General features: G+C 50.3%; 1 protein-coding gene across 4 annotated transcripts; it reads left to right on the top strand.

Moving 5' to 3' along the window:
* Nucleotides 1–1,038: 1,038 nt before the first annotated feature.
* On the top strand, nucleotides 1,039–22,922 carry MMP28 (matrix metallopeptidase 28). 4 transcript variants are annotated; one of them, XM_037015565.2, is made up of 8 exons: nucleotides 1,059–1,649; nucleotides 11,529–11,608; nucleotides 11,827–12,014; nucleotides 17,130–17,354; nucleotides 19,109–19,354; nucleotides 20,492–20,641; nucleotides 20,943–21,110; nucleotides 21,979–22,922. In XM_037015565.2, the coding sequence occupies exons 1-8, from the start codon at nucleotides 1,536–1,538 to the stop codon at nucleotides 22,371–22,373; spliced, it is 1,566 nt and encodes a 521-aa protein (XP_036871460.1). In that variant the 5' UTR covers nucleotides 1,059–1,535; the 3' UTR covers nucleotides 22,374–22,922. The 4 variants fall into 4 exon arrangements, with proteins under 4 accessions (XP_036871461.1, XP_036871463.1, XP_036871460.1 ...); XM_017676895.3 differs by having other exon boundaries at nucleotides 1,534–2,068; XM_037015566.2 differs by lacking the exon at nucleotides 20,492–20,641 and having other exon boundaries at nucleotides 1,039–1,649.
* Nucleotides 22,923–23,498: the final 576 nt, after the last annotated feature.

The raw sequence follows: 23,498 nt of genomic DNA, 5'->3' as shown, positions 1-23,498 counted from the left end.
AAGTATGTTCCAAATACTGCATTGGGACATACTTATTCTAAAAAATTATTCGTCGTTAATCTGATTAGCAAATTTAGCTGGACATCCTGTATTTTTATTTGCTAGTTCTAGCAGCCCTACGCGACTCCTCTTCGGGATCTCCCTCCTGCAGGCTCACCGCAAGACTGTTTGAACTGGTAGCCCTGACACAGTCTGTTCTGTCCTTACTGACACCCTTCGTTCCAGTTTGCCCTGCTAGACTGAAAGCTCTCCGAAGATAAGGCCCAGGCCTTATCCACCATCTCTGGGCGTCTGCTGCAGGCAAGGACTCTCCTTACAGATTGCACAAGGGCACCGGCAAAAAGAGGGTATGGATAGGGAAGGGAATCCTCCCTTGACTCTTACTCCCGCAGAAGAGCCAGAGAGTAGCGAAGTGTCTGAGTCATTGAAAAAGCCTTTTTCTCATTGGTCTGCCTAGAGAGGCGACTGTCTCTAATTGGTTCGTCTAGGATGAGTGCCGCATTTTCATTGGTTGGTTTGAGGTGGGCGTGGCCAATTTTCAATGAGTTCACCCACAGGAACGCTTGTTTCACAGGTGTCTGTCTGCTCAGAGAGGAGCCTTTTAAAAATTCCTCCACCAGAGTGGCACCTTTTTCTAAATATAACACAAAAACATTCTGTGTGCTACTGAGACCCTAAGCCTTAGGATAAGACTCTGCATTACATTTGCTTAGCACATTATAGATTCCAAATTATTTTTTCACATCAATTCATTTAATCCCCAAGACAACCCCCAGAGGTGGATGTCATTGTGCCATTTGCATTTTACAGGTTGGCAAATTGAGACTAGAAAAGAGACAGCAACCTATAGCAGTTACTAAGACAGATAGATAATAAAAACAGTTTACTTTTGCTCAGTGTGAGTTTAGCTAAGGCTTTCACGTAAACCTTTTCACTCCGCCTTTACTACAACTACGTGGAGTATGTAAAGCCAGGCACTTTACACTTTACCCTCATTTTCTCTTTTGATCTTCATGCAACTCTGGAAACTAAATATCACTTGTTCTCATTTTACTGATGAGAAAATTGACTCTCAATGTAGTTAAATCCTTTGCCAAAGTTTATAAAGCTGCAGCCTACCATTTACCAAACGGGTACTGCAGGATGCCAAGCACGGTACTCAGTTAATTACAGGCATTGTTCTCTCATTAAATGCTGCCTGCAGTCACATGATATTGGTACTCTTATTATCCCCATTTACTGATAAGACAAAAAAAAGTTCAGAGAGAGTGAGTGACTTGCCCAAGACCACACAACCTGCGGGTAGCTAAGGCAGGATTCACATGGCTAGCAAAGAAGCAGATCTGGACCTCAGACTCATTCTTCTGACCCCAGCCCAGGGCTCCTTTTCCCAGGGCTCGCTCCCTGCCAGCCTGGCTGAAACAGTCAATGATCCTCAGGTAGGCCGGGACTCGTCTTCATCGAAGCCTTAGATAGCTACAACAGCCAGGAGGAGACGCTTCTTACCCCGCCCTCCGCAGGGAGGTCCGGATCAAATGCAGGCGGCGGGCGAGAGAGCAGGTCCGCGAGGTGGCGGCGGGCGCGGGGCGAGGCAGTACAGCCAGCGGAAGAGGCTCCAGGACCGCCGAGCTTTCCAGCGGCGGAGCTGGGTGGGTGGGGCCGCAGTGCCCGGCTCCCGCCCCCTCCTCCCTCCCTTCCTCCCTAGTCTTCCAGGTCCCTGGGCCGGCGACCCACAGGCGGGCACTGCCGGGGCTGGACGACCTCCGGCCGAACGCCGCAGAGCGGCCCCGCGCGCGGGGTCCGGGCCCTGGCGAGCCCCGGGCCCTCGCCCCTCCGCGCGCGGGCGGCGCAGAGCTGGAGCATCCGCCGGGTCCCCGGCGCCGTTGACCTCCGGCTGGCTGCCCTGCGCGCCGCCGGCCCCCACGCGCCGCAACCGGGCGGCGGGGAAGGCGACGACATGGCCGCGCGTGTCGGCCTCTTGCTCCGCGCCCTGCCGCTGCTGCTATGGGGCGGCCTGGACGCCCAGCTGGCCGCGGGCGTAGGCCAAGAGCTGCGCAGGGAGGCGGAGGTAAAGGGTGTGTGCTGGGCGGAGAGGGGTCCGCGTGTTTGAGACCCGCCAGAACTTTGCAGTCAGGGCACCCAGACGTCCCATCTGAGCTAACCATCTGCGTTACTCTCCCCCTGCCCTCCGCACCCTGCACGCTTGTACACAAAGACCCTGAGCCGGCATTCTCCCCCGTGCGGGGGCTGGGACCACACTGGCACGCGGATCTGCATTGATTTTCCTGGACGGGGCGGGGAAGCAGCGAGCGACCAAATGGGAGAGAGAGGCAAGACCTGAGAGAAGGGGAGCCCTTGCGCCCCAGTTTGGCACGGAACCACTGTCCCTCACCCCCAGGCTGGGGAGACTTGGCAGTTCATTCATCGGATGCTCTGAGTCCTCCCCGAGTGACAGACGCAGTGGAAGCCCCCAGATTGGTGCGGTGGAGAGGGTGGTCCTGGCCCGGGACACGGGAGACAGCGTTGTTTTCCTGGGATGGTGCTACCGCTGACCCACTTGGATAAGTCAGCGCCCAAGCTCAGAGCTAGTTTCTGTCATCTGCAGAAGGGTAGGAGTAGTATACTCTCAAGAGTTGCTCCTAGGGCGCTTTAAACAGCTTCAGGACTGAACTTGAGAAAAGGGGGCAGGGAGGTTATGCAAACTCTAAAGATTTCCCATTTCATTTTCCTCCATTACACTTAACTGCTTGGAGGTTGGGCCAAGAAAACTTTCTGTGAGGTAGGGGTGTGGATCTAAGTTGTCACATCTATTTTCTATACACAGGTGACTGTAATAATATACCATATCATTTATTTATTCCCCAAAGAAGCATCTCTATGAGCTTATCTCTTTTCAAGATTAGGACTATGGTCTCCACTATTTTAAAGAGAAGAGATTCAAATAAATTCTAAATCACGGAGACTACCACTCCACCCGGAGACTCTTGCTCCTCAAAGAGCTTCATTCCTGCTCTAAACCTGCCAGCTGAGAGCTTGACCATACCCTCCCACTCTGCTTCCCTAGAAGAGGGATGCTGATTTTAAGAAAACTGCAGAATGGAGAGGGCCCTCTCTGAATTGCCCTTCCTTCCATCAGCTAGCAGTCGTCATTGTTCTGGAAAATTTGGAAATGACCCTGCTTCAACAAGGGAGTCCTCTCTCAAACTCCTTCACCACCATTCCAAGCGCTGGTCTCTTGCTCTGTGCTCTCTGCTTTTGCACATTCAGGACTCGCTTTGTTCCTTTGAATTTAGAAGCAAGTGCAGAGCCCTCATGGCCCCAGGAGAAGGTTTCTTTCTACGGAGCCAAGTCTTGTTAAGAGTCCAACCCCACCTCCTTCCAAATCTGGGTCCCAGGCAATCCTTGGCAGGAGAACAGACAATATGTGGCCCAGAGGAAGAGAATTTCATCTTGAAGTATGCTTGAGAAACATAATATCTTGCAGATTGAGTTTCTTTCAGTTTATTTAACGTAATTGTGGGATGGGGAATTTTACCCCTGAGAACAAGAAATACTTAAAAAGCATAAAAAACTCTGGAATTGTGTAGTGGTATGTTTGTATCTTGATATGCTTATGCATATACTATGTATGCATACATATACAAATTGGGGTTGTATGTGTGTACATATGTTTACATGTGTTTCTGTATATGGTAAATTGCATGGGCTTCAGTGTCAGACTTAAAAGTAAGTCATTTAACCTCTATGAACCTCAGTTTTCTTCTCTGTACAATGAGGGTTAATAATGCCTATTTCACAAGATTGTTGTGTGATGTTATTGAGATAATGTATGCAAAAAATTCTCAGCATAGTATTTAATACATAGAAAGCAGTCTATAAAAGGAAGTTGTTCTCAGTGTTTTGCTATTATTATCTTTATCATTATATTAGAGAACAGAGCTATAGATTAAAATCCTGGTGTAACTAGTTCTGCTAAAATAATAACCCAGGACAAAATATATGAGGCAACTATTTTCAGCACTGGACAAAAGGCAGCATAAGGCTGTAATTCCTAAGAGATGGTATGGCAGTTACCATGGCTACATTGTAAATAACCCCAACATTTACAGAAGTAAAACAACCATTATTATGTTCATAGATACTATGGGTCAGAATTTCAATAGGGCAAACCAGGGCAGCTTGTCTCAGCTCTGGAGTGTCTGGGGATGGAATCTTCTGGAGGCTGTTTACTCACCTATCTGGCAGTTGATGCTGGCTGTCAGCTGGGGGCTTCAGTTCTTTTCTATGGGGGCCAATCCACCTGGTCTCCATGTGAGCTGGTTTGGGCTGCCTCAGAACATGGTGGCTGGATCTCTGGGATGAGAGTTCAAGGTGGGGCAGAGGAGAGAGTGAAAGAAGGAGATGAAGTTGCATCCTTTTTCTGACCTGGATTAGGAAATTGCATTGCGTCAGTTGTACTGTACTCCATTGGCTGGAGCAGTCACCAGCCTCGGGTCAGGGGCAGAGCATGTAGACCCCACAGCAGGTGGGGAACAGTTCTGAGGTCACACTGTAGTGGAGCATGGGAATGGGAGAGAGATTGTTGTGGTCATTTAGGGAAATACAACCATCCACAGAAGGGAACCACACAAAGTGGTCACCCCAGCTCTTTGCTCAAGTTTAATCCCCTACATCACAGGGCAGGGAGCCAGACCCAAGCAAGGTACATAGTCCTGCTGAGCTCATGGGCAAAGGTCAGAGTTCGGGACCTAGAAGGAAAGAAAAAATAAGTCACGTGTTTTAAGCTAGTCTCTTCCCTTCTCTCAGCTACAGTTTCCTCCTCTGTAAAGTAATGGAGTTATAAATTTCTTAAAAGACTTTTAAGACTTTCTCTAGCACTTAACATTCTTTAGCTTTAGTGTGTCTGTATGCCTATGACCCTGTGTGTATGTGTGTGTGTGTGTACATTTCATCTGCCTGGGTGTCCATGTCCATCTGTCTGGATGTGTCTGTCTTCCATGTATCTGTGCTTATTCCTGTTCCCTGTGTGCATGGCTGTATGTGTCCTGTGTGTGCATACAAAGTAATCAAGTTGATGGCTTTCCAGAATGGGCTTTGCTGGGAAGAGACTGACTGCTTACAAAGCTGCATTATGAACAAGTTCACTGTTGCCCACTTAGTAAAACTAGGGCTGCTCACAACCCTAGTGAGTAGGAAGAACTTCCACTGCTGAGTTACAAGATTGAGAGTTAATGAATGAGATCATCACCCTGGCCTCCCTCCCATTCCCAGCCAGGCCTTATTCTGTTCTTGGGCAACACCAACTGTCCCAAGGGATCTATCTACAATGCTTTGCTCAGACCTTCTTTAGAACAAACAAGCAGTATGTCTCTGTCCAGTACCTGCCTTCCACTTAGTTGTGTATGTGCATCTGCACAGCCACTCCCAGTATACCATTACAACCAGGAGCTGGGTAGTTTGTTTCTCCAGGGAAACATTAGAGCTTCTGTGCAGCATCCACCCCCAGATGCACTGTCTGCTTCTCATACCCCAGAGCCATTCTTTTGACATTTTGTGAGTCAGAAACCTAGAAACCCTGGTGTGGAAGCTGTTCCCAAGAGCTCAGCTCAGTGACTCATGAGTACAGGGTGATCAGAAGTGCAGAAAAGGCTCTGAAGGGCTCCAGAAGACCACAGGTTGGTGGAAAAGCAGTTGTCAAGCCAGTGTAAAATGGGGAAACTTAGCAAAAGCTGGTGGAAGCAGAAACACAGCAGGGAGAGATGGGTAGACAGCTCTCCCTAAACTCAGCCTCAGTTAGGGCATTATTTTGTGTCCTAAACTTAGCCCCCCAAGCCTAATGAGGACCATGGATCCATACAGTACAGTTATTTGGCATAAGGAAGAGTACAAGACAGGTTCTGGATGGAGACTGACCAACTAATCTTTTCTAACTTCCTTAAGGACAGAAAAGGAAAAAAGGAGCAGGGATTACAGTAGGAGGCTTCTAGATTACACCCAGACAGAACTCTGTGAATCTGAGACTAGGGACAAGGGGAAGGAGGAGAGGAGAACGGGAGTTAGAAGGAAAGGGGAGGCCTTTGCCCAAAATAGAGGGAAGGGGCCAAGCTGGGCCCACTGCCCTGAGGTCTTCAGGAGGCTCCGGGAGCAGAGGGCAAGAGCAGAACCTCTTGGAAGCAAAGTTTTATCTCTGTGAAGGACCGTGCTTGAGTCCTGGTGCGTGGCTGTGGCTTGTTTGGGTGTGTTGGGAGCTGCGATCCCAGCCTCTTTGACAAGCCAAAGGCCACCACCTGAGCAGCTTCTTCCCTCTGCTCTACCCATGGACCAGCTTGCACAAGAGACAGAAGTAATCCAGCTAGAAACACCCCCAGGTTTGCCTTTTTCTTATTTAAGGGCCATCTTCTCCATCAAGAGAGCAGCCAGGGCCCTGTGCCTTCATTTTTACAGCCTCTGAGTCACTTGTTTGAATGTGAAATAAAACATCCCAGGATGGGTGTTGGAGAATTCAGACTCAGACATTCATTCTGTCATTCACTAGGACCCTTAGCTAGAAGGACACTGCACTCCCCTGAGGCTTTCTTTCCTCATCTTTAAAATGAGAATAGCATCTGTCCTGCCTATGGTCTTGCAAGGTGATTGTGAAGCTTAAAAATGTAACACCCTGAGCTCTACAATCGTCAAGGACTCACTATGCCCTGATTACCAGAAAATGTTTTTATTTACAGAACATGCCAAGGCAGAACACCAGGTATCATCCCTTGCATCTTGACTTGGGTAATAATGCTAAAGATGTATTGAATGATAAACACAACCAAATAGAGTCACTATGGGAAGACTAAAATCCTAATGAAACATAATATGAGATGGACTAATCATAGGTAAATCAACGTGGTTTCTGCATGAATTAACCATTTTGCAAGTTTAAAATTCTTGGTTTTGATTTTGCTGCTGCAATTGCTTGACATGGAGGGTATCATAACCTCTCTGTGGACAGGGAACCAGGAGCTGGACCCTTCTGGACTCATCCACCAAAGGGCTTGTCCAGCAATAAAGGGACTCTGTAGCTATAAAGGGAAAACTCTATATGTTTTTAATGATGCAACTATCAGCAAGTTTTCCCAAAGCATCTTCCTACTGGATTTTCATGACTCTCCTGTGAGAAACATAAAGTATTATTCCATCCCCATATTATACTTTGAGGCACAGAGAGGTTAAGTAACTTGGTCATAGTTCACACAGTTAACCAGTTACAGAAGCAAGGCTACAATTAGATGGAGCTAGAGTATGTCTTAGCTCTAATGTAACCTCCTCATTTTGTTTTATTTATTTATTTTGGTGGGGGGGGGGTTCACTGACTTGGTTTTTTAATTTTTTTAATTTCCTCATTTTATAGAAAAGGAAGCTGAGATCCAGAGAGGCACAGGATTTGCCTAAGCATGAGCAATAAAACCCAAGACACTCAGCCAAGGCTCTTGCTCCGCCAGGCCAGTGACTCAGAGCTCTTGACTCAGGCCTGGATTTATTTTACTACACCTCACTGCTAGTCTCACCGTGCTCAGAAGTGGTCAGAATTTCCCTTCTCTCAGGCACCAAATGGGCTGGGCTCTACACATCTTCCCATGACAAGTAAGGACAGATACAAGACTAGAAGCCCCAGAATTTTGATTCCACCCAGCTTTCTGGGTTCTGGGGAGAACCATTCTCATTTTATCCAGACACCACAGCCATTCCCAGGGCTTTTCAGAGGTGGCTCCTCGGGGAAGTGGCCCCAGCCCTGACCAAGTGGGCGAGGCAGGTTGGCAGAAGCTTTTAGGTAGAACAGGGTGAATCACTGAAGGGACACAGCCCCCCAGCCTCCTCTCTATTCAGCTTAAGGCTTGAGCTCCCCAGGGGAGAGGATGGGTAGACAAGAGGAAAAAGAGAAGACCTCCATTTGGACTGCAAGGCAGAGAGTTGCAGCCTGGGCACTGCTTGTGGGAAGGGGGCGGGGTGACCCCGGGGGGAGCTCAGGGAGTCCTTGGGAGAGCCCAGGACAAGCCCCAGAGAAACTGCAGCCTGGAAGGGAAATGACTCCTCCTCGGGGGTGAGTGGGCAGTGGGCACGCTGGAGTGGGAGGGGGAGCTCCCCCTCTCAGTCCCAGGTCTTCTCCCAGGATCGCTTTGCCAAGTTGCCTCCCACTCAACTCCCCCACTCCTGTTCCCATGCAGACAGGGGCATTTCTCTCAGCTTTCCGGGGGCTGGGGGCAGCAGGAACAGGGACTGAGGCATGGCAAGTGGGCTTGCTGAAGAGGGTTAGGGACGGCTGCCGGAGCAGAAGGCGTGTGGACCCTGCCTCCTGTCCCCCAGAGATGGGTCTGCCTCTGCTCAACAGAACTTCAGGGCACTCAGCACTGACAGTACTAAAGGGCCCCTTCCTGTATATAATCTAAAAGATTGTAATAGATGCATATTAAGCATAAAATAAGTATAAGGGAGTCCTTGAGTCCTGAGAATCCCCATTATAATTCTTCAGTGCTTTTATGGATATATAAATAATGTCAAATTCTTAAAATTTCTTTTCTCATTCCTTGGTGTCTCTCATCCAGTGTTCTGGACACATGCTTACTCTGCCTCCTGGAAATTCAGCTCTGCCTTGCAACCCACAGGGTCCCAGAGATGAATCAGGAAGAAAGGCCCAGGACTTCCCCTCTGATGGATCCCAGACAAAGGCCTACCCTGCCTGCCAAAGTACCAGGCAGGGCAGCCCAGCCAGGAAACAGGAGATGCCTTGGCTAGTCAGTTTCCCCTCCCTCCTCCTGCTCGGTCCAAGGCTTCATAGTTCCAGAACTGGAGCCAAGTCGCTGATAAGGGCTGGGTGGGTTTGGGGGGAGGAGCACAGGGAGTGCCAGCCTTCTGGGCCATGACCCAGTCTCTCCCATGTTCACTCAGCAAAACTGCTTTTAAGGGGACAGGAATGCCCTGGCCTCCTTTAGAAAGCTACTCTGTCCATCCTCACCAAGGGAAAGTGGGGAGGCAGGGAAGAGAACCAGGCCCCCAGATGGAGTGAGGCAAGTCTGGGTTAGAGCACCTAAAGTAAGGACAAGGGGCAGCTGCCTTGTTCAGAGCAGTTCCCCTCTTACAGATGGGCTGCATTCCAAAAGTCTGCTGTTAATTTCCTCCAAGGCAAAGCAACTATATCAACTTTTTATTGAGCATTTATGATCTGACGGACAACTATGCTAACTGTGCATTGTTTACTTAATTCTTCTGAGAATTCTGTAGGGTTATTCTTGTTCTCGCATCACAGATGGATAAACAGGCTCAGAGGAGTGAAGCAATGTGTTGCCGGCCACCCTGCAGAGTTGGGTGGTTGGGAACAGATTCTTGATTTCAAGCCCAGTAGCTATTCTACTATTTTGAGCAGTAAATTCTTGCAGATTAAACCACCAGAACTCCTTTAATCCATTATGCATCCCAAAATACTTTACACTTGCAATGAGAAAAAAGAAAACAATAATGCTGAAGTAGTAATAAGTCCATGCAGAAAAGCAATATATGGATGTGGAAAGGATTCTGTTGTCTAGGATCAGGGTTTCTTATGGAAAGTGGCTGTATGGAGAAGAGGACATGGTGGTTGCTGAAGACATTCCCAAAGGGGAGGCTGGAGGCCTGCAAAGGCTTTGGGATTTGCCCATCCTGACTCTTAGTGTCTAGTTTCATTCCCAACCTATGCTTTTTCCTTCAGGCAGCAACTATGATCAGGGTTGATTTGAGTTAAGAAATACAGCAAAGACGAGTAAGAGAACAAAGAAGACAATTATATCTGTATAGGTAACACAGAGACATGTGTCAGTATAAGAATTAAACAGCCAAGGTGACTTTTTTTTTAATGTGTTGATTGAGTTTATCAGTGCAAAGGTCAAGCAGGGAGCCAAGTGCACCATTTCCCTGAAGGGTACGGTTGGTAATAGGCAATGAGTAACACACTTCTTTCCACTGGCCTCTAAGAACTTGGGTGCTGGAAGAGCGGCTTCCAGGTGTGTGAGGGCAGGCAGTAAGTAAGGCATTTGGGCTATGGGATGTTCTCTGGTTATACTAATTTCCCTGGGGGATTGCACCCAGGACCACAGCTTTGCATCATCTACATGCTGAACGATGTCAGCTTTTCCTTTGAGCTGCAGGATGATGCAGCCAGTGCCACTTGACATCACTGTGTTAATCTTATTCCCGTCCGTCCCCACCTGTTCCTCCCTCAGGTGTCCTCATACAGTAAGGGGCATCACCTTCCAAGGCAAAAATTTAGGGCCAGATTCCTCTTTCTTTCATTCCCCACAGTTAATCCATCATCAAGACTAAAATAAAACTTGCATTTCTTACCCTGTCTGACAGTTGTGCCCCGACTCTGACTTTATCGCATGCCTTGCTTCTTCACATTTACTGTGCTCCAGCCCTCCTACTGTTTTCTCAACACATAAACGTCATCCCAACTGAGGGCTTCCCCATCTCATTGCATGGCCGGCAACTTCTCGTTCTTTAGGACTCAAATCAATCATCAGCTCCTGAGGGTCCTTCTCTGACTTCCTGGCATAAAGTTTCTAAGTGATCCTCAATACCTTGCCTGTTTTCTTTATAACACCAAAACTATCTCCTTTATTTATCTGTTATCTATGTTTCTGTTGTCTGTCTCCATCCACAAGTGTATAGGGTCCTTTAGGGCTGTCTTGTTGGCCATTGTACCTGGCAGGGTACCTAGTACATTGAATGAATTAATGAATGGATGAAAGGAGGATGTTGCTGGTTTCTCATTCAAAAAATACTTCTCTAGAGAAGTGTTTATATAAACCATAGGACTGAAGATAAGTCCATTTGTTGTTCATAGGGCCTTAAGTGTATCTACATTTTGAGGGAGGAGAATTGCTTAGGAAGAAGCCAGAATTAGAGAGGGAATTAATTCCCAATCCAGGCCTGGCAGAGCTGGCAGGCCATCAGCTCAACTCCTGATCAATACAGGGAAATTTCCTAGAGAGTTGAGACATTTCAGGAGCAAAGTTGAGGCATGTGAATAGTGTGTATTTATATAACACATATTCTGATAGTTACTGTGTGTGGTGTCCCTACTAGGTGACAGGCACTGTGTTAACTGATTTATATTCACTATTGTGATTAATCCTCACCAAAATAGCCTAGTAAGGTAGATGAGATTTTTAAACCCATTTTACAGATAAACCTGTGGTTTAGAATAGGAGCTTGCTAACTCTGTAGCTCATAACTCCATAGTAAAGCATGCGCTGCTGGGTTCCTGACCCTGCCAGGACATGTGCAGCGAAGGAACTGCTTGGCCAGTTCAAGAAGCCAAGATTCAAAAATATTGAGTGACTTGCCAAAGACCATCCATCTAGCCAGTGGTGGCCTGTAACTGTGTCCCAGGCCTTCTGGCTTTGATTCTAGGACTGTCTGCCCTAGCTCAGGGACCCTGTTGTGACAGCAGGTGAAACTGGGGAGGGGAAAGGATGCCACACTGTGGTAAATGCTGATGTTCCTCTCTCCTCCAGGCATTCCTGGAGAAGTATGGATATCTCAATGAACAGATCCCCAAAGCCCCCACCTCCACACAATTCAGCAACGCCATCAGGTAGGACAGAAGGATGGGGAGGACTTAGGGGTGCTGGAGTGCAAAGCTCGTGTCACCTCTTCCTGGAAGGCTGGGCTCCCACGCATGTCCAGGGGGCGTTCTCCGTTGCTCCCTCCCTCTCCTGCCCTAGCCTCCTACTGTCTCCAGGGAAGCTCCCTGCCCGCATCTGCCCTACCCACCCTCCCTTTGTGGTCCTTTATTTCAATTCCTCTTGACAGGGAGTTCCAGTGGGTGTCGCAGCTGCCTGTCAGTGGTGTGCTGGACCCTGCCACCTTGCGCCAGATGAAACGGCCCCGCTGTGGGGTTGCAGACACTGACAGTCAGGTGACCTTGACTGAGAGGATCAGCACCCTGTTTGCTGGACGCTGGGCCAAAATGAGGCGTAAGAAACGCTTTGCAAAGCAAGGTGGGTTAAAATCTAACTAGGCTGGGATTTCTCAATGTCTTGAAGCCCTACGGCCAGAAAGAAATGCTCAGCCTGGGACTGAGCTTTGTCTGTAACCTTGCTCCAGAGCCGGAGAGGTGAGCGCAGCAGACGTGAATAGTATCTCTCAGGCTGAGGACCGCGTTTGTGAACACAGACATTTAAGTCAGAATTATACCTACATCAATGAATTTGCAATGTGCAAGTATTTTCTAGAGCAAACCGTCTCAAGCCCACTTAATTCCTTGATCAGTTTGCAGTTTGCTATGCAAGGCAGTTAGACTGTTACCACATTTTCCTTTATATTTTACTGAAGTAAAATATATCAGAATTGATTCCTCTTTTCCTAAGAATTCCTCAACAAAGATGTGACTCATAGATCAGTTTTATTTTGTCCATAGTACATTTTTAGCAGCATAATTGAAATATAAATTCACATACAATATAATTTATCCATTTAAAGTGTACAATTCAGTGGTTTTCGTATATTCACAGAATTGTACATGATCTCATTCCAGAACGTTTCCATCACCTCAAAAAAGAAGCCTTATGCCCATTAGCAGTCACTCCCCATTCCTCCCTCCCCTCGCCGCTGGCAGCCACTGATCTACTGTCTGTCTGTGAATTTGCCTCTTCTGAACATTTCATCATAGCATGTTTTACAGATTATAGTTTCTGCTGTTATGATTTTCCTTTTATAGTTTTGGAGTTTTTTTTCTCCTCTTCATCTCCTCTTCTTCCTCCTCATTTGTCCAAATCCAATCTTCCAGGATTAAAAGTTACAGATCTAAGATGTGTGAAAATTTGATTCTTCTGTCAACTCTTCATCAATTTAACATGTTTCACTGTGTGTAATGTTAACGTCTTGTTTGTACTAAGTCTAATCTCTGACCGAGTTTTGCAGTTTTTAAGATTTCTACCAATATGGGGTAGTCCCATCAGGTTTTCATCTATAATTCATTTTACCCTGAGTGCTTTGGGTCACTGCCTCTTTTAATTTGCATTAACTACTTTTACTGATAATATCTGCTATGAACAGGACATAAGACACATAGTTTGTTTTCATCTCTAAGCTAATCCATAAGGAAATCACGGGTGTTTCCCCTCAGGTGTTGGAGGACGGCTTTTTCCAGGTGTTCGCCGATCCAGTTCCACTGTGTCTGCACATCCAGCCACTCTGGGTCCCTGGTATGGACCCAGTGCATTCCTGGAGATAAATGGAGGCAGAGATGGGGTCTGGACTCTGGGGTCAAGATGTCCTTGGTGTCAGCATGTTCTCTGTCCCACTGTGTTTCTGGACAGCAGAGGAGAGGACAAGGTAGAACAGAGGAGGAGGGTCCCGGAGCTGCGGCTCTAGGTTTGTCTGTGTGACCTTGGCCATGTCACTTTGCTTCATTTCCTTATCCAAGACATGGACTCTTTCAGTTATCAAGGGGAGATGGCCCCTGACTACCATGGGAAAGGGGTTTGTCGTGAGAATACAGTGGGAAGTGAGGCGGCCCCACACACAGTCTCAGCAGTGGCATTTCCAACTGGAGGTGAGCTTCCAGAGAATTGGGACAATGCCTTACAGGCATTCAGGGCACATCCAGTGCACCTGGGATGCTTCCTTCTGTCAGCATCTCATCTCATCCTGCCCTAAGGGAGGATCTAATGTAGTCCCTTTGTCACTATCCATTTTGGAGCATACCTTCGGATAGAGGTCTGTGCTAAGGCAGGGTGGCCTTCCCTCACCAGCCTAGGCCCATTTCATTATCTGACACTGACCCCTGGTCCAGACAGCAGTGGCCAGGTTAGACACTTTCCCTATTGCTCACAACCTGAATGACAGCTGCTTGACCTCCTTTACCTCCTCGGGAGGAAGAGTTTCTAGGAAAAGCTGTGGATTTGGCAAGCATTGAGCACTTCTCATACCTTAGGAGAGAAAATGTAATAACAATGAACACTTACTGAGCATTTATGATGTGCCAAGCATGGTTTGAAGTGGATTAACTCAATCCGATAACAACTCTATGGGATAGTTACCATCATTACTCTCATTTCACTGATGTGCAAACTAAGGAACAAAGAACCCAGGCTACTTTCCCAGAGCCACACAGGCAGAATGTGGCCATGCCTTCTTGTCACTGGGAGGATTGAGTGACATTCCAGATGTGGAAAAACCCTAGGACTTGAGTAGGTCCTTAAAAAATGACACAGGTCCCTAGGCTGTCCACCTTCCATTACGTGGGTGAATACGATGCTCATGGAAGCCAGGTTCCTGACTGTCAGAGTTGCCAGATAAAATACAAGATGCCTACTTAAATGTGAATTTCAGATGAACAACAAATAATTGGTGTGTTTTCACATACTTATACTTAAAAAATTATTTATTGTTCATCTGAAATTCAAATTTAACTAGGCATATATATATATATATATATATATATATATTTTTTTTTTTTTTTTTTTTTCCCCTAAATCTGGCAACCTCATTGCAAGCACCTGGTCCCTTCTGTGCCTGCAGGGATGACTTTCAATCCCCCCTGCTCCCTCATAGCCATGGGGGTGTATCTGCGATGGAAAAGGAAGAGGAAAAGGGAATGGAGATTCACTAAGCACCCACATATGCCAAGCAGCTTCATGTCACTATTTCATTTGCTATTTTAGTTTTACCATGAGGTAAGTCTTAGCAACTCTACTTTGCAAAAAAGGAAACTGAGGTTTAGAGAGATTCCCTAATTCACTGGAAGATTGTAAGTAGAGGTATGGGGACTCCAAACTGCGTTCTTTGCACAGAGTGAGGTGCCTGTTGGGAGTCAGGACTCCTGGTCCCTCCGCAAGCAAGGAGTCTAGCTCTGCCCCCTTCCCACCTCTTTCTCCCCTCTTCTCTTTTAGATTTTGGAGCAGGGTGTGGTGGGCACAGTGCCAGGTGCTGCAGTGGCCTGGGCATCACTATGAAAACGGGCCGCCTGGCCAGGAGTTCGGAGTGGGGCCTGAAGTGGCCAGCCTGCCCCAAGGACACACATCTGGAAGAAGGCAGGGAAGAGAGCTCAGGCCGCTGGCCCCGGGGCTCATTCCTTCATGGCAGGCACACCAACACCCCCCACCCCACACCCTTCCCAAGGAGAATTAGGCATTTTCTCTCTACTCCTGTTCCTATTTGTCCTCCCTACCCTCCCCGAAACACTACACACAAACACACACACACACACAGTTTCACAGGGGATTTTTATCCTGCAAGCTGTCACCTTCACTGGCTACTGGAGTGAAAGAATTGCTCACCCTCCCCTTTCTTGCCCTTGGAGTAAGGGGTCTCCTCTACCTGCAAAGAGGCAGAAGGAGCCATCTGACAACCTTCTAGAAGCTTGAAGTTTGGGAAGGAGAGTCTGAGAGTTGGTCACACAGCAGGGTGTGAAAGGTCACAGCACCAGCCAGTCCTGTGCAAGTGTTATTGTAAGTCTCATTGCTATTGACTGAAAGGGTTACTGGCACATAATGAACCCTCAGGCAGTGCCTCTGGACCCTAGGCCTTCCCTCTGCCTTCCTGGTCTCCCTCCCTTCCTTAGAATACTTCCCTTTTCCCTCCCTGAGGGTTGGTCACTGGCTGGGAGGAGTTGGGTGGCTGCCAGGCCAAATAGGCTCCACAGAGGCAGCATTGCCTTGAATGGAGCTTGGCTCAGGGTGAGAGAAGGGACAGTCCTCTCCCCCACTTCTAGGGGGATCAGGGAGGAAGAGGGCGCTTAGTTCCTCTGCTCTCTAAGACTCTCCCTTCCACCTGGAGACTTTCAGCTCCTGCAGATTTCCTGCTTTGACCTGAGGAGTGATATTTAAGCAAATGTATAAGCCTTTAGTCTTAGCAATGTGCCTGCCTCTCTGTGGTATAGTGTCAAATGCAATGGGATGGGTTTGGGAACCTGGGCTCGGGTCCTAGCTCTGCTATCCACTCTTTCTGTGCCTATGGGCAGGTCCCCTCCCCTGGATCAATTTCCCCAAAATAAAGCAGAGAGGTTGTATAAGGAGATGGCCAGACTTCCATGACTCCCTCCTGCCTGGTTCAGGCAAGGACTTCCCCAGGACAAAGGGGCTGGAGGCCTGGAAGTTCATCTGCCCCTCCGAGCGATGAGGAGCTGTGCGCACTGACCCGGCCCCTAGTATGGCTAGGCCTGCCCTGCACTTGTCACTCATGTCCTAGCGATTCTGATTCATTTGAGAAACAAAGGCCCAAAAAGACAGCTTTCTTAAAGGTTCCCTGAGCCCAAGTCCTGCCTCCAAGTTCTGAGTCTTCCTCTTAGGGGTCACAATCTCAGCCCTTAAGTCTGCAGGGCTCAGAAACAGCCAACAAAAAGACTGGGATCTGGACCATCTCAAGCACCGTGGTCCTGAGTGCACGGTGAGCTGCACAGGGACTCAGTTGAGCTGGGTCTTTGCCAAGTCCTCTGGGAGGAACTGCAGTTTGGGGCAAAGGAATAGAAACTCTTAACTAAGCAGAGATGGAAAAATTTCTCTTGCTCAGAGAAAAAACAAACACTTTGTTCTTATTTGTTCTCACCTCAGAGCTCCTGGGAGTCCCTGAGGAAGTGAGGGGGAGGGCCAGGGGTCATGGAAAGACCTTAAGTAACTGGGTCTTGTGGTCCTTTGTCAGCAGCAGGCCAGAGGCCCTGGAAAGGGCAGCTGGGGCGGGAGGGTGTGAGGGGCAGACAGGAAGGGCTGAGAGGGCAGCCACGGTTATGACCCAGTGGCCCCACCTCTCCTCCACCCCAACATAGTAGCGGGGGCTGGGATTTGCACCAGCAAGAGGCACAGGGTGGTTTTCAGGCTTATCCTGGCTCTGAGGAAGAAGACCTCAAGCCAGGGAGGCCCTCAGGTTGCAGGCTTTTCCTGGGCAAAGGCTGCATCTTCCCTGTCACCACAGGACCTCCTCAGGCCGAACCACTGGACTGGGGTCTCTCCAGGACAAGAGCTGTTCTGCCAGTCCAAGAACAGTGTCTCCCCAGCCAAGTGGAGGGCTTCCCAGGGCAAGGGCTGTGCCTTTTCCTGGAGGAGGGCAATCTCCCCATCATACGGCCCTCAGGAAACAGCCCCAGGTGTGACTGATGTGGCCTCTCTGGCTGGCAGGCAACAAGTGGTACAAGCAGCACCTTTCCTACCGCCTGGTGAACTGGCCCCAGCACTTGCCCGAGCCGGCAGTTCGGGGAGCCGTGAGTGCCGCCTTCCAGCTGTGGAGCAACGTCTCAGCGCTGGAGTTCTGGGAGGCCCCAGCCACAGGCCCCGCTGACATCCGCCTCACCTTCTTTCAAGGGGACCACAATGATGGGCTGGGCAACGCCTTCGATGGCCCAGGTGCTGACACAGAGCCTCTCTCCCACGCAGCAGGAGGGGACCCAATTGGGAGAGGCAGTCCAGTATGGCAATGGGGCATATGCTCTCCCTTTGGCCTCGGTCAGACTGCATCTGCCTCCAAAGAACCCTGTGCCTCAAATGTAGAATGGGATCAGTGTCCCTGCCCTAGTATGTGCCACATGGCTGAAGGGACGATCAGCTGAGGTTCTGCTTTGATCAAACTCTATAGAGAGTATGATCTATCCTGGAAGACACTTCTGAGGTCCTGCAAGCCATCCCCTGCCTTTTGTGTTCTCCAGGAGTGGTTATTCTCCAGACCAAGGCCCTAAAAACAACCAGAGGCCACCACCGCCCCACTCCCGCCCTGCCCCCACCCACTACCTGTCAGGGAATTGCTTCATACACCCACAGCCCAGAAAGGTCTCCTGTTTGTCCAAACCTGAGGGCTTATGGCTGCAATTTGAACTGCTCTACCCCCATTCTGCCCAATACTGCCTTTCAGAAGCTGAATGTGGGCTATCTGTGCATCTCCTCCCTATTAATGAGGAAAGGAGACCTGATCGTACCACTTCAGAGCCGGAACTTAAGCCCTTGTGTGGCCTGAGTACTTGGGCCTCTACCTACCTTGCACTCTCCTGCTTTCCATCAAGCCCACTCAGAGCAAAGCCCACTTCCAAGCCCTGCTGCCTGGACCCAGGGTAGGACTGGGAGAAATCCAGGCTTTTGGAGAATCCATGTGTAGTATACACATGCTTGCATGTAACTCACTTCACCCGTGCTATCTCCAGGAGATGTTACATCCAGGCCCAGGTCAAGTCTGGTGCGAACGCAGCACTGGAGTGGGAATCAGTTCTCTGATTTAGGACGGTGCCTTTTTTTTAGTTTAGGTTGTCTCCCTTTGAAAGTTGCCCATTGTCTCCCAGGATTACTGTGAGAGTTGAACAGAAAGGACTAACACTGTGTGAAACAGCTCAAGGCATATTCAAAAGAGAAGCCTGTATTCTTCCTACACATGCTGACTGTCCATGCCCATGAGCCTCCTGACCCTTGTCAGTCCCAGTTGGCCTGGGCTCCAAGAAGGCAACCCTGGAAGGACCCTCAACAGGCTTCTAGGCCAACAGTGTCATGGTGCAGTTTTCTGACCTTGCAGAAAGTGAACTGTGTGCAGTGGCACTAGATACTGCACGATCTATAAGCTCTATCTCACACTACAAGCTTGAGGATCACTGATCTAGCCCAACTCCCCCTGCTCACTAATATTAGGGGCAGGCAGGTAGAGACTCACAGAAGGGCCACCTAGGTCTTTTTTAAAATAATTTTATGTAGATTTATTATATGCTAGGCACTAAGTATTACATGTAACATGCACATATGCCACCCCTTTTTAATCCTCAGAACAACCCCACGAGAAAGAGTCTCATTATCATCATTCCCATTTTCAGATCAGGAAGTGAAGACACGGAGGGGTTAAGCTACTTGCACAAGGTCACACAGCTAGGAAATGGTAAAACCAGGAGTGGAACCTGGGCTTTGGCCCCATGCTGTCTGTACAGTGCGCTGCCTCTTAGGCTTCCATACGTCAAAGCCTAGTCACCTGTTCACTGCTCTACAGTCCAGCTTCTATGAGACTTCTGCGAGTTAGAAGGGAAATTGCGCAGCAGAAAACAGCCACACATACCCCAATGGCATTTGCGCGGGAGGGTGGGGACTTGGGCCGGCGGTGAGCTACCCCTGACCCGCTGTGCCGCCTGCAGGGGGCGCCCTGGCGCACGCCTTCCTGCCCCGCCGCGGCGAAGCGCACTTCGACCGCGACGAGCACTGGTCCCTGAATCGCCGCCGCGGGCGCAACCTGTTCGTGGTGCTGGCGCACGAGATCGGCCATACGCTCGGCCTGCCCCACTCGCCGGCGCCGCGCGCGCTCATGGCGCCCTACTACAAGAGGCTGGGCCGCGACGCGCTGCTCAGCTGGGACGACGTGCTGGCCGTGCAGAGCCTCTATGGTGAGCCCCCCAGCCGCGCTGCCACTGGTCCCATGCTTGCCCCAACCCCGGGCCTTCAAATACGACCCCCATCCTAAGCTCGGGAATTTGGCCTCCTGGTCACCGGTCCTTCCCAATCCTGAAGCCTCAGGCTGTCCTATCATCTGGAATTCCTCAGGCTCCTGCACCACCCCCCCCCCCCCCCCCCCCCGTGCCTGGCTCTATCAATCCCAACCAGTTCCTGTGCACAACCGTCCTCTGAGTTCCAGTTCCTGATTCCTGCCCAGCCTCTGGCCTCGGCAGTTCGTCTCACATCCCTGCCTCACCACCCAGACTCGACCCTTGGTCCCACCACTGGCCTCATCCCAGACCCCAGAACCCTCATTCCTGCTCCCAGCTCTGCTTGCTTTCTCACCGTCTTGTCCTCCTTGATGCTGATGCCCACGTCCCCGCTAGCCTGGGTCTCTGCCTGGAGGTGGACTCAATCAAGGTCTCCTCCCCCAGAATGAACTGGCCAGGGCTGCTGCCCAAGGACGGGCCGGACCCAGACCTGCCAGAGCCAGCACTCTGTCTCCATCAGAGGGCTTGGTGGTGTGGGCGGGGCAGGGGCCCTGGATTCAAGTCACTGCTCCATCCCTGATTAGCAAAATATTGAGAGCCCTCAGTTTAGCCTTCTGAGAAAAGGTCACACAGCTATGAAGCTGCAGATCAAGATTCAGGACTGGTGCCAGATTCTAAGCTGGGTGGACTCTGCCTCACTCTCCTAAGGGAAATATGGTGATGTAGTAATTATAATAGCTGTAATTACCCCAGCCTGGGCCCTTGAGCTCTGCCTTGCAGCATCTGCCTTGTCCAGGACTCAGGGAAGAGCACACTCTCCTCTTCTTAGTTGCAAATCCTTGTTTGGTCCCCCACTCCCAAGTTTATCTCAGTGGGCTCCTCTTTCCCAGATTACTTGGTAGGACAGGGGACTTCTGAGTTTAGTGCTATGGTTAATGAACACCAACAACCAAGGGCAACTCTTACCCCCATGTCCCCAACTCTCCTTTCCTGCCCCTCACATCAGATAATGATGAAGGGAAGCAAGGAGGAGGTCGTAAGCCCTCAACACCCCCAAACAGTACGCATTCTCTCCCTCTTCTCTCCTTCCCCATGAAGGGAAGCCCCAGAGGGACTCGGTGCCTATCCAGCTCCCGGGAAAGCTGTTCACTGACTTTGAGGCCTGGGACCCCCACAGAGCCCAGGGAAGGCGCCCCGAAACCCAGGGTCCTAAATATTGCCACTCTTACTTTGATGCCATCACTGTCGGTAAGATGGTCCCACCCATGCCTCGCTTCCTTCTCTCCTCCCTGACATCTCCAGGGGTCTGCAGAGCTGGAGTATAAGGGTGGGAAATGACATAAAATCCAGGCATCCCAAGCCACAGACATTCTGCAGGGTAGCCAGCCCTCACCAAGTAAAACACTGCTTCCTCCTGCATGCCTTCCCCTGCACCCTGACTGTGCACGCTACCGCCCCTCTCAGTTTGAGAAGCTGGGTTCTAGGAAGCACCTTTGCTGGAAAGCAGGCAGGAGGCTCGCGGTCACTCCTCAACTCTCGTCTTCGGCAGATGGACAACAGCAACTGTACATTTTTCAAGGGAGCCACTTCTGGGAGGTGGCAGCTGATGGCAACGTCTCAGAGCCCCGCCCACTACAGGAAAGGTGGGCTGGGCTGCCCCCCAACATTGAGGCCGCCGCAGTATCCTTGGAGGACGGAGACTTCTACTTCTTCAAAGGTACCAGTCCTGGGGTGGATGAGACACTTGAGGCCTAGAGCAAAGCGGCCACCTGCCTTAGGCCAAAAGGGAGGAGGAGTCTCAATTCCAGCCTGAACCTGTATCCCCAGGAACTCTAGCAGGAGAGCCCTTTAGTGATAGATTAAATGACACAGGTGTCAAGTGGCCCTGGCACAGGGTCCCAGAGAGAGAGTGTGGGAGAGTTTCAGAGAAGAGTTAGAGGGAAGCACAGAAAGGACACACTGCTGTGGGTCACTCCTGTGCTCTGCAGTTCACTGGCAAGTGATACCTTCCGTGGAATCCTTGAGCATCTCACTTAACTCTTGCAGCCTGAATTTCTTGAATGGGGAAAATAATCCCTCAGTTTTGCTGGAAGAGGAGGATTAAAACAACATGATGTCTGAGGACTGTGCAGTATATTACTTGAGTCATTGAGTCGTACTGAGCATTCATTCATTCAACAATCACTGAGTGCCTTCTCTGCACTAGACCTGGTTGGAGGTGTTGGGATAGGGCAGCGAACCAACCAAAAATAGAACTGTTAGTTCTCATAGAACTGTTGGTAGTAATGGTAGTAAAGAAAGCCACCAGCCTTCCTCACCCAGGAAGGGGGCCTGCCTCCCACTTGGGTGGAGAGCTTCCTTCATAGCTATCTGCTCTCTCTGACACTGCTGAAAGTCTAGGTCACAATAGTCCCACCTCTACTGGTTCATAACTAGTTAGTACTGTATGATCCATTTTCATTATCACGAATACTAACCACGGTGGGCTCCAACATGAGGGGGAGAAGGGGAACAGGGAGACAGAGGTGGGGGCAAGACCAAGGGTGAGAGCTGCCAGCTCACCCCAGCTCTCCCAATCCCCACAGGGAGTCGATGCTGGAGGTTCCAGGGCCACAAGCCAGTGCAGCGCTCACCACAGCAGTGCCGGGCAGGCGGCCTGCCCCGCCATCCCGATGCAGCCCTCTTCTTCCCTCCTCTGAGCCGCCTCATCCTCTTCAAGGGTGCTCGCTACTACGTGCTGGCCCGAGGGGGCCTGCAGGTGGAGCCTTACTACCCTCGAGGCCTGCAGGACTGGGGTGGTGTCCCTGAGGAGGTCAGTGGTGCCCTGCCACGGCCCGATGGCTCCATCATCTTCTTCAGAGATGACCAATACTGGCACCTCGACCAGGCCAAACTGCGGGCAACAGCCTCGGGCCGCTGGGCCACAGAACTGCCCTGGATGGGCTGCTGGCACGCCAACTCAGGGGGTGCCCTGTTCTGAGGATGCTCCCACCTCCTTGTGAACCAGCGGTGCCCTCAGGACCAACCTGTATCCCCTGCCCCAGGGGCAGAAGACCCATGCAGGACTTTGTCTACGTGTGTTCCCTGGAGAATGTCTTCATTTTCTCAAGACATCAATTTTTGTGGGCTCAGTCTAAGGAGAAGCCAAACAGGGACCCAGATCCTGGGGCCCTTTCCCCAAGGCTCTTTCCTCCCCAAACCTTGGGGACTTTGTTTTTTCCACTAACAGTGCAGTTCCTATCCAGGAGGCAGCAGGGAGGATGAAAAACTCAACAGAGAGGTTGGGGGCCCTTTGCAAGACTGCCCCCTTCACTCAGTCCTCGGCAAATTTGGTCTTATTTATTCTGAGGCCCCACCCACCAGAAGCTTGGATGGGTTGGGTACATGGGTCTCCAATCTCAAGAGAGCCTGAGGTGGGTCAGGACATAGAGCAAGAGGGAGACTGCTATAAGCCTGCTGGGCCTTGGCTGTTTTGGGGGGGCAGGGGCCGTGACTGGAATAAAGAGGTGCCCCAGCTGGTGGGCCCGAAGGTGGGAATTGGCCTTCCTTGAACTGGTTTCCAGGGAGAGCAGGTGGGCATGGAAAATGGTGAGGCTGAAACAATGTTCTTCCATCGAAGCCAAAACCAGCAAGCTGTGTGTGTGTGTATAGTTGTGATGGGGGTGGGGGTAGGGCTGCCTGTCCTCAAAAAGCAAAATGTCCTTGCCCACCGTCACCCCTCTGGCTAATCAGAACCATGTGTAGCAGGGAGAGGACAGGGCCTGTCTGGAGATCTGTACTGCTGCAGGCACTGGGGGCTCTGCAGGCTGGGGGTGTCCTGGTGCTCACAATGGCCCCATTCTCCAGGCCACACACACAGCATTCCAGAAGCTTCTGCTGGCTGGCCAAGAATAGCTGGGATTCCTGGAGAAGGAACCAGCTCCTCAGTTTCCCCAGCTCCTGCCTCTGGCCAGTCTCAGCATTTTAGCATCTGGTTCTCTTGACCTCCCCACTCCACCCCTGCCAGTGCCTCATTAGTGCACACACTGACCTCAGCTCCACCCAGCTTTGAGGCGGAGGGGAGAGTGGTATGGCAAGGGTCAGTGCTGGGCTCCCCCGGGGCATT

The sequence above is a fragment of the Manis javanica genome, chromosome 4, assembly GCF_040802235.1.
Source record: "Manis javanica isolate MJ-LG chromosome 4, MJ_LKY, whole genome shotgun sequence".
Classification (NCBI taxonomy): domain Eukaryota; kingdom Metazoa; phylum Chordata; class Mammalia; order Pholidota; family Manidae; genus Manis; species Manis javanica.
This window is presented reverse-complemented; position numbering and strand designations above follow the sequence as displayed.

Bases quoted from the DNA above. Each gene is read 5' to 3' on its own strand.
- MMP28 (XM_037015565.2), top strand. From the start codon at position 1,536: ATGCAGGCGGCGGGCGAGAGAGCAGGTCCGCGAGGTGGCGGCGGGCGC. The intron at 11,609-11,826 runs GTAGGACAGAAG...TCCTCTTGACAG, and splicing joins CAATTCAGCAACGCCATCAG to GGAGTTCCAGTGGGTGTCGC. The intron at 20,642-20,942 runs GTAAGATGGTCC...CGTCTTCGGCAG, and splicing joins CTTTGATGCCATCACTGTCG to ATGGACAACAGCAACTGTAC.